We start from the raw sequence: 17611 nt of genomic DNA, 5'->3' as shown, positions 1-17611 counted from the left end.
AACATGCCAAGAGGTTGTCAACAATGAGGTGTAAAGGCATGAAGTAGATATCTGGAGGACAACAAAGTAAGATGGATAAAGAGAAAAACAAGTTAGCGACCGAAGAACACGATTGTGAGTTCATGCATGCAAGCAATGAAGAGAAATGATATATAAAGGTAGTGGGCCGGTGAGTGAGACATCAAAATCGAGTGCAAAGAGTGTTAGTGTTTTGGATAAGAGTGTTAGTGTAAGTGATGGTGTACGAGTTTTCACATCTAATAAATCCAATTGTGAAGTGGTATTGGCAAGTACCTCCATCTTGTGAAGTGGTATTGGCAAGTATCTCCATCTTGTGCTCCGTTATGTCATCCTGAGGTGTGGATTGTGCTCTATCTTGCTCTTGGAACATCTGATGCTCTCCAAGGACCCTTTGATATCCCTCTTCTCTTATTTCTGCACACTACATCGCCTGTGTATAATCCACCTTTGCCTGCAGTAACCTATTCTCTGATGGTGTGTTGGCAGCAAGGTTTTCGATGGAGTTGTCTTGCAAGGGTGACTACCTTTGGGTGAAGAATGACAAAGCAGAAGTAAACTCAGTCATATTACCAACCATAGGACTAATCATGGGTAAGGTCATGGATGCTTCAACATCTGTTGAGCTCAATGAAGATGGTGCTCCAGCAACAACATTCGTAGAGAACACCTCGTGGAAGGTGTCCTCCATAGAGAAGTTTGTGTAATAGGATGTGGATGGAGTGACAGCTATCAATGATGGTGAGGCTGATGGTTTTGGGAATCCTGGCCTATGAAGATTGATGATCAATGGTGAGAATAATGATATACGGGGGTGGGTACTGGATCTAGAAGTGATAGCCGATGTAGAGGCTATGGATGGTGGCCGAAAGACTTTTGGTGATTGGCTTCGCACGTCAAGAAGAGTTGTACAACCTGTGTGATCATAGAAGAAAGGAGTTGGATGTTGATGTAGAGGCTCATATAGTGTCAATTCCTTTCCCATTGCATAGTATAGAATTCGAATGAGCATGTAGACACAATTTACCTTTCTTGTGTTGCTGTAGCAACACTCCTGAAGCTCCGTGGTGAAATAGCTAGCCTAGTTCTGTATTCCTCCTTCCATCAATTTACAAAGCATGCTTAAGGGAATATGAGTCATTCGATCTGGGTACTTTTAGGCTGTGACAAGTGAGGGCATGAGCACGGAGCTCCAAGTCATTACACGTGATGGGTAACAGCTCAAGGTCTCTATTATCTCTCTTGGAATAATCACAAACATCCTTTAGCTTCTCCTTGAGATTCTTATAGACTGAGAATTTAGAAATTATTAATGAAATATGCAGTGCTTCTCTAATCAAGGTGTACCTCTTTTTTTGTTATGTCCTTAAGAGTGACGGTACTTGTGTGAGAAACCTTCTAGTATGTGTGAATGTACTCCAACACTAGCGAAACATCTGGTGACCAAGGTGGTAGTTTACAGAACTCTTCTAATCCTAAGCGATCAAGATATGGAGCTACACATCAATCACGAAGAAGTGAATAACATTCGGGGCTATTGCAATTGAACTATGTAAATTGTGCCATCCATCACCATGTGTGGGGTCCGGGTAACTTGTCCTCGAACTTGATGAAGAAGTTTGTATCCAAGAGGAGAAAGTTCCATGAAAGTTTCTTCAGATCCATGGGGTCACTTTGTTGTGCAAGACACATTTGAAGTGGTGTTAGAATGGGCAGCCATTCTGCTTATGACACCAGTGATTTGACATGAGGTAGATTAAGCTTGATTTTTATGCAAAGTACGATGAATGAAAACGATGTACCCAAGAATGTACTTTGTAAAACAATCACTCCCTCACTCCTCTTTCTTTGACATTTTTTTCCTCCATCTCCAATCCACTTTCTTTGACTCTCTTCTTTTTTTTCTTTTTCTTTTCTTACAAGTGTGGACTAAGTGTCTATGTCACTGTGGACCAAGTGTCTATGTCACTCTCACTGGCAGTAAGCTACGCTTTCTTATGATCAAAAAGATCATCTCAGAAAGTAAGGGATGTAATCTTCGCCATGGATAGAGAGTGAAAAGGGTTTCTTATGCTGCTACATCGTCAAATACAATACATGCTGATAGCGAGGGGAAAAACCACAATTTATGCGTGAATGTCCGAGAATTAATATCGAGAGGACCGCTGCCACTGCGCTGTGTACAAGAGGACGTCAACTTTATTGAACTCAATCTTCCTTGCACTTTTGTCCCCACGTTGAATAGAAAGAAGCAATACTTCTTATTTGGTCTTTTTGTTTTTTTCTAGAGAGAGGTAAATCAATGCTTTTTCTAAAAAATGATTTTTTAATTTAGATGTGCTCAAATTTAGCATGCCTTTGTGCATGCATGAGCCTCTTTGCCCACACACGCTTTCTTTTCTGCATGCACCGTTTTTTCCCATGAATGCGCAGACCTGCTCCCCATCTATTCCTACTGATGATCACCTTCAGTTGACAACCCCATCTCTACTTGCTGCTCTGTTGCATGCTGCCATATGGCCGCCTACCTGTATGGCTTGATGATGTGGCATGTACAGCATGCTGAAGTGTCTGTATAGCCCGCCATGTCACCTGTACGGCCTGTAGAGGTGGTTGTGCAGCCTACTCCACCTATGCCGCCTATGCATGCCATATGCTACACAGCATCTCTGCAGCCAAGTATGAGATGTAGGTTTTTTTTCTAGGGTTTCCATGGGAAAAAACAGGGGTTTCAGCCTGTGTTTCTGCTAGCGTTTCAGATCTGCACCTCTCTCGTATAATTCTCCTACCTCAAAATCCATGTGCTTCCTAGCATGACAGAAAAACCCTAAAAAGCATGGAAATTTTTTTATGAGATGAGAACTCTGACATGGCGTAGAGAAATACCTTCAATGAGTATGCATCAAATCAACTTCAGCACAAAAGCATAGAGAATACATGGTTCTTGTAAATCCATGAAAAGCAAAACTCAAATGCTTACTGAGACCTTGTCCCATGTATCGCGATACCTTCCGCGTTTAGGTGGCTCGAATACCAAAGAGTGACAACCCCATAGATCTCCTAAACCTAGAACACACGTGATTAGTACAAACCCCCCTCCTAAGAGGGGTGCAGGCTACATCACCTCCCAACCATAGGTTCTATGCTTCAAACCTCCCCCGAGCCAGAGGCCAACATCTGACTCCCAGAGATGCATGCTTGACAGCATGGCAATCTGAACATGCAGCTACCATGATGGACAATCTTTCCTTTAAAGAGGAAGATTATGATTGGATTTTTTAGTTTCTCTACTTTGTATGAGTCAAAGGGTTCTCTACCTAGGATATCACCCAAAATATGACCAATTAAAGGTTTCCAAGGCTCTTTGGTGGTCTGATTTTTTTGTAAGCCCTTATTTTTATAAAAGTCTCTGCGTACTCTCATCCCTACTTAGAAACAGGGGGTTTTTTGCTTTGTTGTGCCGATGTAAGTTGTCTGAGTCAATCGCGCTGAGCCATGCTACATGAGCTTCTGAGCCATGCTTATTAGCCTCTTAGCCATGTTCATGAGCTTCTAAGACAGTTGCGGAGAGAACATGTCGTGTCTCTTTGCTAGTATTGGAGGACAGGGACTATTGAAGGTCATCCCACCTTCGCTCCAAAAGGGGGTTTGTTGGACATTCGGAGCTTCAGTGTGTGATGAACACACTGAAGCTGAAGGGGATTTCGACATTGTTGAGCAGCCCTCTGATAGAAAGGGTGGCCCTGAGGTAGAATACACCCAGCCTCATGCGAGAGATTTGTGGATTTCGACATTGTTGAGCAGCCCTCTGATAGAAAGGGTGGCCCTGAGGTAGAATACACCCAGCCTCATGGGAGAGATTTGTGGAGCTAGTATTGGAGGACAGGGACTATTGAAGGTCATCCCACCTTCGCTCCAAAAGGGGGTTTGTTGGACATTCGGAGCTTCAGTGTGTGGTGGACATTCGGAGCTTCAGTGGTGAACACACCCTATGAGCGTGTGTGTCTGAACATCTCTTAAAGGTCAATTTGTGCAAGTCAAGGGCTTATAGCCACTTAAGTGTTTGTGTGTGTAAGCAGTGATGTCACTAGTATAGCCAAGTGTCACTGCCCCAATGAGTAGAGTGTTGAGAAAGATATGGCATTTTGCCTATAAAAGCATTGTACCTTGTAAACTTCCTATCAATCGATCGTCCATCGTGTTGGACTGTAAACCTTGAAGCTCCACAAATCTCTCCCATGAGGCTGGGTGTATTCTACCTCAGGGCCACCCTTTCTATCAGAGGGCTGCTCAACAATGTCGAAAACCCCTTCAACTATCCAATGATCTACCTTGGGGAGGAGCTCTATAATGGTGTTCCAAAAGGCCGCCCTCTCATCCCTCACATAGGCGCATAAATAATCAAGATGCCCAATTTCTGACCCTCATGCATGATAATAACCCACTGCCCTCTAGCAGGTATGATAACACCATATCCAATAACATGAGCCATAAGTGACACTGCAACTGAAATGCATACAACCCCTTCGGTCCCATCTCCCACCACCAATAAGTGTAGCTAGGGCCTAGAAAGAATCTTACCAATTTCACCACATTGATGCCTATCCAATTCGTGCTCATGCAACAAAAGCACATCCATAGTTCCACCTCTAACAGCATGATGGAGCTGGTCCTTCACAAGGTGCTTCCTACAGCAAGTGAGAAGCCCCCAAAGGCCCTGCACATTCCATGACAAAAAACCCTTATGTTAAAAAGATGTGTTTTGACCCCGGACCTAACTAAATGCTTAGCTGGAGTCTAGGCCCACCTCTCATAATGCTGATGGAGGGGGTAATCACTATCCACAGTCTCTGCATACGTGTGCAATACATGAGCGCCTTCCAAGGCATCGTGACCAGATACATCATGATGTATATCCTATAAAACCTCATGAGAGGGCAACATGTCCATCTTCATGATCCCCCATGCAATGTACATCATGCATATTGTCCAACCTGAACAAGGAGGACTCAACAAAGTCATTCTAGCCTGCCTCATCATCATTCTGTGAAGATGACGAGCAACCTCCTCACTTAACCCAATACATCATCATTCTGCAATACATTCTGTGGGTGATGCATGATCCTGTGTCCCAGCATTCTCACTAGGAGGATGGACATGAGAGATGACTACCGCCATGCTCGGGCAGGAGTCCGTCAGCTTGGTAGACCGGATGGTTCAGTAGCTACTGAGCCTGGGGAGATCAGAGCCATTGCCACTGCATTTTATAGAGACCTGCTTTCAGCGGAGTCAGCCACTGAGGACAGAGATGCTTGCAGACAGAAGCTACTCAGACAGGATTTGTCAAGGAGCGCAGTATCCTTGACAACATCTTCACTTTCTGGGAGGCGACGGCCCGAGCTAGATTTCTTGGCGAGGACTTGGTCGTGATGCTTCTCGATTTTGAGAAGGCATACGATAGAGTTGATTGGGGTTTCTTAGAGGGCACTATGCTTCGCGTGGGCTTTGAGCCAGGATGGATCAGAGGGGTGGCGGCTCTGTATTCCACAGCTCGCAGCCAGGTGTTGATTGCAGGAGGACGGGGGCCGAGTTTTGAGTTGACCAGATCAGTCCGTCAGGGGTGTCCCCTTGCTCCTTTTCTTTTTCTCTTCTTTGCGGAGGCTATGAGCATGTATTTGACAGCAGAGGAGGTTGGCTTGAGAGGACTCCAGCTCCCAGTCCGGGGGCAGGACCTGCTTGATGCTGAGTTTGCAGACGACACGGGCTTATTTTTGCATGGCCAAGAGGCCAATCTTCTTCGGGCAGAGCAGTCGCTCCAGGTTTTTAGTGCAGCCTCGGGAGCATTGATCAATTGGCGCAAGACAGTGGCCTTTTGGATCAGTAGTGCTCCTACTCCGGCATGGAGCCCGGACCCCGGTTTTAGATGGATCCCTCCAGGCACAGCAGTGCGGTATTTGGGATGCCAGATTGGCCTGGATTTGTCACCTGAGCAGCAGATTGCCCCGCTTCTTCTGAGCATTCGGAAGAAGCTTTTGTATTGGAGTACAGCTCGACTATCCTTGGCCGGGAGGGTGGTGGTGGCAAATCAGGTGCTGTTAGTGACCATGTGGTACATTACGTCTTGCTGGATCTTCTCGAGCTCTTGCATCAGCCAGGTACAGAGGCTGATCAGGAACTTTTTGTGGTCTGGGCGGGACGGTCAGCCAGCTCGGGCAAAGGTTGCATGGGCAGTTATTACACTTCCGCTGGCTCAGTGAGGTTTGGGCATTATAGATCCGGTCGATCAGAGTAGAGCCTTATTGGGGAAGCTTATTGTTCGGGGGTTGCTTCTAGGCGCTCAGCCTTGGAAAGAGCTCCTCTTGCAGCGGCTGCAGGCTCGGGCGCCCCCAGCAGGGGGCACTTGGGCACCAGAGATTCGCTGGATCTTCATAGAGATGAGGAGGACAGGCCTCAGTAGAGGATGGGAGGACAGATTTGCTTTGAGTATCCTAAGAGCTTGGGAGCTGCTGAGACCGGGGCTCTCTCAGCGACCTCCTTCTTGTGTTGAGGAGCGGGCCAGACAACCGCTCATCTGGAGCCCTGCGGTTCGCACAGAGCAGGGTCATATGCTGGGTTCTCGGCCTCGTCTAGCTTGGGGGCCTTTAGCGGCAGGCCCAGCTCGTAGCTTTGGAGACTGGCAGGCCTTCTGCAATCTCCCAGAGGAGATTCAGGTGGAGAGGCTGAGTCACTTCAGAGGGGGGTTGATTATGAGGGATGATATCCAGGAGGCACTCACAGAGGAGTGGTTCACGCCTCTCGAGCCAGTGGCCCCACGGTGGATGGGAGCCTTTACTCAGTTGGAGATCCTGATTCCGGTCAGAGCTTGCACTGAGGATGGCAGTTGCCTCTACTATGAGATTCAGGATGAGGGCAGACTCCAGCGAGTGGAGGTGGAGTCGCCTTTGGTTGCAGAGTGCACTTTTCAGAGGATTCGGGTAGTGGCCGCCGCTTCTCGGAAGTGGCATATTGACCCCGACCCTGCTGATGTACTCCCGGATTGGCGCATATGGGCATATGCAGCGCGCCCCTTGGCCCGGCTATAGTGGGACCCCGGGGAGTACGAGTGGCATGATCCTTATGCATCCCTTGAGGCCACAGAGATTACCTTTTTCCAGTATACTGTTCGGCTGGGACGGCATATTTTGACGGCGAGGAGGACGGTCTCTCCAGCGGCAGCGGGGCATTGGCGGCTACAGGGACTTTCACAGGAGTTCCTGGAGGATTTTTGGGCTCGGCTCTGGGCTAGTCGACAGGCCCGCAGGATCTCGACTTTTCAGTGGCTGGTCGCCCACAGGGGCTCAGCAGTTGGCACTTGGCTTGTTTATAGCGGTCTTCCGGCGGCCTGCGTCCGATGCGGCCACCCTCTGGAGACACAGAGACATTGCTTTTGGGATTGCCCTCAGGCGCAGCAGATTTGGCTGCGGATGCTGCGTATTCTGGCTCCCCTCTCTCCAGAGGGTATGTTTACGTGGGGTGCCGCTGCTTGGTCGACTTCGTCAGGGCCTGCTACGGGCTATGAGATGGAGCAGGGCAGTCAGGCCATTAGATTTATTAGGGGCCAGCCTCGCCTGGTTCCGGCACCGGATTTCTCGTCCGCCAGCTGGACACAGGAGAGGGATTTACGATGCGAGCTCCTCAGTAGCCTCACCATCTGGTTCACCTGGAGGGCCCGTTGCTTTACGGCCTTTGAGGGGAGATTGGAGCCACCAGCAGAGACAGTACAGGGGATTTGGCAGGAGTTGATCCACACCCTGCGAGGACAGTACGACCGCATCCGGGGTGACTCGGACGAGGCGATCTTACGGCGCCAGGCATTTCACACCACTTGGCGCTGTGGCCCCTTCTACACCTTACACACGGGATCCCCCCGTTGGCACTACAGGCCACCGGTTTGGCTCTCCCCCCCCCCCTATTGTATGATTTAGCCTCTCAGTCCTTTGTACTGATGCTTGTATTCTGCAGCACCTAGGGAGAGTCTCCCGGGCTGCCATGCTGTACTCACTGCTCTGTCTCTCTTATGAACAGGAGCGATCTTTTGTAGCCCTACGGGCGTTGTTTATATAACTAATGAAAGGATCTTTTCTCGGGGAAAAAAAAAAAAAAGCATAGTGCTCACCCAATGCCCATCATCTCTCTGAGACATGCAAATCTCTCAGATGCTAGACCCTTCGTCAAAAGGTCTGCAGGATTATCATCCGTATGCACCTTGATAAGCTCAAGCCGCTTGTCCTCAAGTACCTCTCTCACGAAATGATACTTGACCTCTATGTGCTTGGTCTTTGCATGAAAGACCGGATTTCGTGCCAACTGTATAGCACTCATACTGTCACTATGTAACACAGGAGTATCAACTATAACTCCCAAATCTCCCACTAGCCGACTAAGCCAAATGGCTTCGTTGCATGCCTCTGTGGTGGCTGCAATATACTCAGCCTCTGTGGTAGAGAGTGAAACACACTTCTGTGCACGTGACATCCATGACACTACACCTCCAGCAAAGGTAAACACATAGCCAGAAGTAGACCTCCTCGTGTCAGGGTGACCTGCATAATCTGCATCTCTGTAGCCCCGTACACATGCATCTCGTCTACCAAAGCATATGCACATCTCTTGCGTACCTCGCAAGTAACGCATCAAACCCTTCACTGCCTCCCAATGCTTCTTGCCTGGATTTGCCATGTACCTGCTAACAACTCCCACTACAAATGCAATGTCGGGCCTCGTAGCTATCATAGCATACATCAAACTGCCAACTGCTGATGCATAAGGAACCTTAGCCATCTCGGCCTTCTCACCATCTGACTTCGGACAATCTTTCTGGCTGAGTTTCACATATGGAGGAAGAGGAGTGCTCAATGCCTTCCCCCCTGCCATATTGAAATGCTCAAGCACTTTGCCGACATACTCTTTCTGGGATAACCATAAGAGTCCTTGCTTTCTGTCATGCGTAATGCGCATGCCCAAAATGTGTCTTGCATCTCCCAAGTCCTTCATGTCAAATGTCATGCAACTTGGCCCGAATACCATCTAGCTCATAGCTATTCCTGCTAGCAAGTAGCATATCATCCACATATAGAATGAGTATAACCAGGCTGCCATCTGTGGCCTTCTTGGTGTAAAGACAGTGAGCTGACTCACTCCGCCTAAAATGTTGAGATCTCATGAATGCATCAAACTTGTGATACCATTCCCTGGGTGCCTGCTTAAGACCATATAGGCTCTTCTTAAGCTTGCATACCAACTTCTCTCTGCCTTTTTCCACAAAGCCCTCAGGCTGCTGCATGTAGATGTCCTCATGCAAGTCACCATGAAGAAACGCACTCTCGACATCCATCTGCTTTAACTCCATGTCATCTTTAGTTACCAAGCCAAGCACACATCTGAGTGTAGTCATCTTCACGACTGGCGAGAAGATCTCATCAAAGTCCACACCCTTTTCCTCCTTGAATCCCTTGGCAACTAACCGCGCCTTATACTTAGGCACTGCATCACCTATGACTTTCATCTTGAACACCCACTTGCATGGAAGCGCATGCTTCTCTCTAGGCAAAGAAACAAGATCCCACGTATCATTCTTTCTGAGTGAATCTATCTCTGAATGCATAGCAAGCTTCCACTTGCGCTTGTCATCACGAAGCATAGCCTCTTTGTAGCATGACGGTTCTCCGCAGTCAGTCAACATAACATAGTCTGCGCCTGGCACAAATCTATCTGGCAGTCTAGAGATTCTCGTTGACCGTCTCAAAGGCATGTCAACTTGTTGTCCATCATGCATATCAGCCATATCCTGCTAATCACGTCCACCAATTGATGAACTATCATCTGCCCTTTGTTGTGAACCACTGGGAGTACCTGGCTGTACCATTTGATCCACATTTGGTGCATGAACAACTTGCCTTCTACCATCATGTGCGAGCGGATTAACATCCTGAAAGGTGACTCTGCGCATTTCCACATGTTTGATGGGTGTCTTATGCATCTTCTTCTCATTGAAGACCACATCATGGCTGCGTATGATCTTCTTGCCTTCTGGATCCCAGAGACGATATCCCATCTCTCCACTTTCACCATAACCCAAAAAATGCATTTCTTAGATTTCGGATCTAGCTTCTTCCGAAGCTCTTTTGGCACATGTGCAAATGCCTCACACCCAATATGCGCAAGTGATTGTAAGAGGGCTTCTTGCCACTCCAGGCCTCTTCAGGAACGCTATGATCCAAATTCTTATTCGGTGATTTGTTAATCACATGCGCTGTAGTCTTCAATGCCTCAGCCCAAAATCCATATGACAAGCTAGCATGAGAAAGCATACACTGCATCCTCTCCTGAATAGTCCGGTTCATTCTCTCTGCAACTCCATTCTGAGCTGGAGTACGAGGAGTGGTAAGCTCCCTCTTTATGCCACGTGTGTCACAGAAATGTCGAAACTCATCAGAGACATTCTCCGCCATTATCAGTCCGCAAGCATTTAAGCTTTCCATCTGACTGATTCTCAACCAAAGCCAACCATTTCTGAAACACATTGAATGCATCACTCTTACGAGCCATAGGATAAGCCCAAACTTTCCTGGTTGCATCGTCAATGAATGTGACAAAATATTCAGCCCCTCCTAATGATCGAGTAGGCATAGGACCACATACATCTCAATGAACCAAATCCAACTTGTCAAGCTCATTCTTAGCCTGCCGCTTGTGGGCTGATTTAGACTGCTTGCCATACACACAATGTTCACAAAATTCAAAATCAGAAAAGCTCAAACTCGGCACATAACCCAAACGGCATAAGCTTTTCATTCCATTCTGGCTCATATGGCCCAACCGGCAATGCCACAAAGAAGTGCTTGGCTGCTCGGTTATAGCAACAACAATATCAGAAACACCTGATACATGCAAGGGATACAGCGTCCCACATTTGGCACCTCTAGCCAAAACCATAGAGCCCTTCTGAATCTTCCAACTCTGAGATCCAAAGATAGTATGATAACCACTATCATCCAACTGACCAGCCGATATAAGACTCTTAGTCAGCTTGGGTACATGACGTACATTCTTCAGAGTAAATGACGAACCATTTGCAAATGAGAACCAATCCCTATGGGGAGTGACATGAAATGAAGCACCTGAATCTAGAATCCAATCCTGAGAATATCCATTATCGGATGTAGTAAGCGCTTCTGCAGGTAGGCATGACATGAAAAGTATCTCAGTGTCTCTACTATCAATGGTGACTGCATTGATTTCCTCAATCTTTGCTTTCCCTTTCTTGTCATCATCTTTTGGTCCGTCGTCATTCTTCTTTGCATCCTTTTTCTTCTCTTTTTGCTCTCTTTTCCATGCATAACAGTCACGCTTGATGTGCCCCTTCTTGCCACAATGATGGCACTCAATATCCTTGCGACTGCGTGACCTGCCTCTTTCTGTAGACTTCCCCCCGAACTGCCATCTACCACGGTCAACATTGAGAGCTGCATCTTGCTTGCCATGATCTACAGACTTCTTTCTGATGTTCAGTACTCCACCAGGTGCACAGTTACTGATAGCAGTGCGGAAAGTATCCCATGATGATGGCAATGAACATAAGAGAAATATCACCTTCATCTCCACATCAAAATTCAGCTTCTGTGCTTGAAGCTGACTATAGATGATATTGAATTCGTTCAGGTGCGATGCAATGGATCCACCCTCTTTCATCTGCAGCTCAAATAACCGTTTCATGAGATAGACTTTGTTGGAGGCAGTCTCTTTCTCATATGTGGCACATAGCTTCATCCACAGTTCATGCGTAGTCTTCTCATTCACCACTGTAAAGTACACTGACTCAACAAGATGAAGTCTGGCAGTAGACTTTGCTAAGGCATCCAACTCATTCCAATCCTCTGCATCCATATCTGCAGGCTTAGCAGTTATCCCCTTCAAGGGCTTCAACTGCTTCTTCTGAATGAGCACATCCTGAATCTGCTCTTTCCAGAGCGAGAAGTTCGTACCATCGAACTTCTTGATGTTGTACAATTCGCGCTCTGAATGCGACGAAGACATGATGTACAACACCAATGGCAAAGATCACAGATTTTGAAAAATTGGGCAAAGTTTCCCCTGCAAAACCTCAGTATCCACCTCAAACTGTATGCCAAAATCACTATCCAAGTGTCACAGACAGATGCATAAACCACTGTGTACTGTCACATCAAGCAGGCATGTGTGCTGACATCCACTGGCATGTATCCAACTACCAAAACTGATGTACCTACACCTGCAAGAAAAGTATGCAAACCGCTCACTAGGATGAGAGAGCGGAGCTCTGTGACGAGGAAATGAAAGGGCCACGGGGTCGATTGTATAATATGAATGCAGGGTGCTCGAGAAAGTGTTGATGTAGGCAGCTGGAAGCTGATTTGCTAACGAAAAACACTCTATCCCGCACTTAAACCAGTGCCAAAACCTTCAGCAACAAGTGCATAATCCTTGCATACGATTGCATTGACCCATCATGGCATACGACATCCAAACTGTAGCTAAAACATTGTGCAGGCTGCAACTTTTTGCTGTCTTGCAGACCTTATAACTTGTGATGCATAATCCAGATGAACCAACTGTCAAAAGTAAACTTGTAGCCTGTTTAATGGTCGCAAACTATCCAGTTCAGACCTAGACTGAATTCTTTACAGTCGGAAAGATATTTAGGCCAGAAGCAGGCTTCGCAGGCTGCAAACTGCAACTTTTTGCTGTTTTGCAGATCTGACAACTTTTGACAGATAATCCAGATCAGAAAACTTTCAAAAGCAAAGTTTTAGTCCTTGAAATGGTCTACAACTTCTATGTTCAACTCAGATTCTGAATCCTCACAGTTTGAGAGATATACTCTCTTGAAAGTGACTGTTTGCACTCTGATACCAGTTGTGGTATCAGAGCTGAAGCAAATCCTTGCTCAATAGGCATCCGAATCTGATTTCTTGCAAAAGTTCTCCCACTTCAAAATAGCTTCCAAATGAATGAAAGAAGCTCAAATAGCATGAAACCATGAAGCAACAACCTCTAGTACTCGTAGCAGTAGAATCCCGTACTCGTAGCAGTAGAATCCCTTCAGATAGCAACTCGTTTTTGCTTCCAAAGACCAAATAGTAAAAACGACCAAGTATATGTCAAAATACAGCTCCCACAGGCAACCCACGGGCAGTGGCAAGCTCTGACACGCTGGGCAACGGAAGGAGGAAACTTCCCGGGCAAAAATTGAGCGTTTTGAAGCAAGAAGATGGCTGGAAATTGCTGCTATAGCCCAAAAAACGAGATCTATTCTCTCTGTTTCGAAGCTCCAGAGAAGGAGAAACACTCCCGCATGCTTCCACAGCAGTAGGAAAGCCGTGGGCAACAGGAAAGCAATGAACAATAGCTCTGATACCAGTTGTTGTAGTCCGCTCGAAGCGGTGAGCACACGAGGAGAGTAGGAGGGAGAGACAACACAACCGTTTTTTGCTGGTAGCTAAAACTACCTTATCTTCTATTATTCCATTTTTATATGATGGGCTAAGATACCCATATACGGGGGCCTTTACCCCCAACATGTAACGCCACAGCTACCCAATCACGATTCACAGGCCTGGAGACCCGGAGATTTTGGCAATGGGGGTCGTGTTGGTATCTTTTTCGATCTCGGCGAACAGGGTCACAAGCTCGTCTTCTGTAAAATCAATGGTTCGCCTGGCCAGGGGAGGATGCTTAGCCATGATCATGATCTACGGAAAAAAGGCTGACTGACTGTGCACAGTACTCACCTTTTTTTCATGTCAAAGACTTTCATCTGCACAAGCTGAAAAAAGAATAATCAGAAGATAAAATGAAGGAAACATACAAAAGTGATTGTTGACCAAGAATACTTTGGAAACCTTGCAGTACATAGTATGCCGCTAGGATGAAAATGACCCAACAGAATGAGAGAAAACCATTGCCCACGACAAAATGGGTACCTACCTGCACACAACATAGTCCGATTCAACTTGAGTTGCACTTATGTAGACAAACAGACACAAAAAAAAAAAAAAAGCTAAAGATTCACACAAAAGCAACCACACCGACATAAAATATGGCAGTCACAGTTTTCAATTTATGTTCGCTAAAAGTGGCTCAGTTGAATGCACGTATACCCTCGTGGTGAAGGGCTTCACCACCCAAGGTGGGTAAGAATCTGGATTACATATCCCCTAGCCTATACCCAGTGGAAGCAATATAACAGTTAATGTCAGCAGATTGGCTAATTATCTGCGCGAGTACATATCAGTCTGGAAAGGATTTTTTCTTCACAGCAAAAAGATCTTTCTAGTAGTTCAAAAAATAGCATCCCCAAGGCTAGATGTACACGCTCAGAACCCTCAAAGGAGGCAAAAAACAAACTGGGGAGGGGTGTTTCCCTCCACAGCAGGCTGCTCTAGGACTGAAACAACCGCATACGAGGGGGGGGGGGTGGGGGGGGGGAGGGAGGTGGCTGGGCTGGGCTGTAATACCAAGTAATCTCGCTGGACTGGTCAGTAAGAAAGGGACCCGTGCGCCATGTGCGCAGGAAGGCTGCTCGCTGTCTACCCATGCGAACTGATCTGCCCTGAAGCTTCCCCCCACTGACCATGGAGGGTATGAATCATGTCGGTCCAAATGGAGCAGATGGACTCAGCTGGAGGGCTGAGAATACCCTCGAGCGAACCTTATTCTCCCAATGGAATGAGGGATACCTTGGGCCAATCCTGGGCTTTACTAACGATGCCGCCCGGCTACACAAGCACGGAACGGAGTTAGCGTCGAAGCCAAGAAAAGCTTGCACTCTTTAAAGATAACAATTTCAATGCAATTCATTGAATGCAGCATCACTCAATTCGTAACTTCATATAATTTTATGTCATTATTTTAAAAGGAAAAGATACACATTTATTAACACTAATATTTAAAAAAAACTCTTCTTTAAAAGATAACCAAGCTAACCTGGCCACCATTTCCTTGAGGAGCTCGCCGAGTAATGAAAAAATGGGGTGGTCGTGCTCTCCGGGCTGAAGGGGTCCTGCCCCACTCCCACTCGCCTGGATCACACTGGACGCGAGTTAGCTCTCCAAATCAAGGGCTGCCGGAGTCTCTCCGCTTCAGAGGTCGGGGGTAACTGAGTGAGGGCTAGCTTGAGGTGGCCCCAAGCTCTAATTAACTGGCAGCGAAGCGGTCCCCGAAGGAGGAGCTGAGGCCGCGGGCTCTAGCCTCTCTGGAGATCCAACTCACAATGGGGCCTGGACCCGGAACGGAAACAGCCAGCGAGTTCCATTTGCGGCTTGATTCATCGTTTCTCTGAGCCGATTGAGATGACCATTGCCGCTTTCTAGGTGAGGGCTCTCCCGCCAAAGTCCCCGAGTGGGCCCTCTAGGATCTTGGAGCTGCCTATGGATTACAGTTTCTTTCGATGTCTTCTGATAGAAGGGACAAATATTTTTGAGTAGACAGTAGCCCCCATTTGGACATGTGTGGTGTTTCATCACTGCAGACCTTCTACGCCAGAGAGTGGCACGATGATCTTCTCTTTTCCTTTGAGTGCAGCTCTGGAGATGGAGTGGGACTCGGAGTCGGTGGCTGCCGCCATCCAGGGACACGTAGTTGAGCTTTCACACCATCTTCACGATCTTTGCCTCACCGACGTGCTCACCCACCTTTGAACCTTGGCTAGGATGAAGCTTGGAGGGTCAAGCCATAGAGACCACGACGACGAGGAGGTGATGGCCTCCAATCTAGAGGTGTTGCTCTTTGTGTTCCTGCATATCTCAGCTGCATTCGACCTCCCCCCTTCTTAAAGATACCTCCATTGTGATCGATGGAGTTCAGAGTATGCCTACTCTCACGCTTGGACAGAGTAGCATCACATGAGGATAGGATCCGCGTCCACTTGGCGCCACAGGACAGATTGTGATTATTCCCCATCTAAACCCACCCCCAAGGCTCTTTGAGTGGAGGGCAGTTCTGATAGTTTCGCTTCCCACAGAGATTGATATGCGGATAGCGTCATGGAACATTCCGGATTTAGGGGGGCCTCAATGCTTTCAAAGGCGAGGCGTCCTGAGAGGAGAGCTTCATAGAGCTACAGTTGGGGGACCCATCGACATTCTTTTCCTCCGGGAGCACCACCTTTATGAGGGGTGTACCCTTAGTTGCGGGGAGATTTTACCAAGCAAGAGTCACACTTTTTAGTCCCCCCTATTTCAGCCCCTCGCGGACGCAGGGAGGAGTTTGTATTTCTGTCAGTGAGCAGCTTTTACTAGCAGTGACAGACTCAAGAGTCATTGTCTCTAGGCGAGCACAGTGGGTTACCATTATGATTGGAGAGGATTGCGTGGGCTTCCTCAATGTTTATGCCTTGAACGCCGTAGGAGGTAGAGCCATCTTATGGAGCACAGTCCGGTAGGCCCTTACTCAAGAAAAGTTTTGGTGCATGCGTCGTGCCACGGCCATAGCATTATGGCTATCAGTAAGTATGGTAGTGGGTGTCTACACTCACGAAGATGTCAAGTTACCCTCCCCAGCCATACACAATCTCCCATAGCTGTGAAATCTGCCATGCTTTTTGCTTAACCAAGATATGCATGATTTGCCCAAAAAAAAAAAAAAACAGTTCCCACTCATGGATTGCCGAGTTTCATAATCACCAGCCCACCCTGAAGCACTAAAGCATGTAACTATAGGCTACCCCCCTGGGATAAATAATCCAAGATCTAAGGTGCTCTGAAGATAGCGAAATATACGTTTTACAGCCTGCCCTTGCTTCGTTCCAAGATTGTGCATAAACTTGCTGGCTTGGGAAACAACAAACTGAATATCTGGCCTCGTGTTGCACAAGTATATGAGACAGCCAATTGCTTGGTTGGTTGTACATACTCAGCTATAAGACTCTTTTGCATCATACATGCTCAATTTAAGCCCTAGTTCTAGTGACGCTTACGATCCTGAAAGTGAAATTTATGCAGGAGCTTCTGTATGTACTTGGATTGAAGCATCATAATGCCCTCATCTATCTATACAAACTATATCCCCATGTAATAGTCAGGCTGACCAAGATCTGACATTTCAAAAGAAGCTTGCAACTCAGCCTTGAATGCTCAAATTTCAACTTCACTAATTCCCAACTAACAGCATATCATCCACACACACCCACAAAATCCCATGATCCTCTGGTACATAAAGGGGGCTCTCAGTTGGACTATTCTTGAAACCCCAACTAGTCAAGGAGTGTATCTTTGCATACCAAGCTCTAGAGGTAGGGAATAGTATCATCTCCAAACTTGAACTCTAGAAGTTCCTCACGTGAGCGGACAGGGGGGCGAAGATCCTTTAACCCAGTCCCCTATGCGGCCAAGAAACTGCTCAACATCTCAGAAACAAAGAGGAAGAGGAAGGGGGCGACCGAGCAACCCTAACGGACTTATCTGGTAATCGGGAACCTCTCTCCTTTGGCCCCCTAAATGACGACCTGATTGTGGGTGGCATAATAAAGCATTGAGACTCGCCGGATCCACCTGGTCGGGAGTCCATCCAAAACATG

General features: G+C 47.1%; 1 protein-coding gene across 3 annotated transcripts in view; it reads right to left on the bottom strand.

The window, feature by feature from the left end:
• Positions 1-17611, bottom strand: part of LOC147620153 (Zn-dependent exopeptidases superfamily protein) — a 324985-nt gene that overhangs the window by 64277 nt on the left and 243097 nt on the right. For all 3 annotated transcript variants that reach the window (XR_015261749.1, XM_086772348.1, XM_086772350.1), the window contains exon 14: positions 13904-14022. Coding sequence is in view for 2 of the 3 variants with exons in the window: in XM_086772348.1 (XP_086628474.1) it covers positions 13904-14022 (119 nt within the window). In the remaining variant the exon portion in view is untranslated. The remainder of the gene's footprint in view (positions 1-13903; positions 14023-17611) is intronic.

The sequence above is a fragment of the Cibotium barometz genome, chromosome 32 (genome assembly GCF_041138505.1).
Source record: "Cibotium barometz isolate CiBa-2024 chromosome 32, ASM4113850v1, whole genome shotgun sequence".
NCBI lineage: Eukaryota > Viridiplantae > Streptophyta > Polypodiopsida > Cyatheales > Cibotiaceae > Cibotium > Cibotium barometz.
The sequence above is the reverse complement of the archived record's forward strand: the minus strand, read 5'-3'. Positions and strand labels throughout refer to the sequence as shown.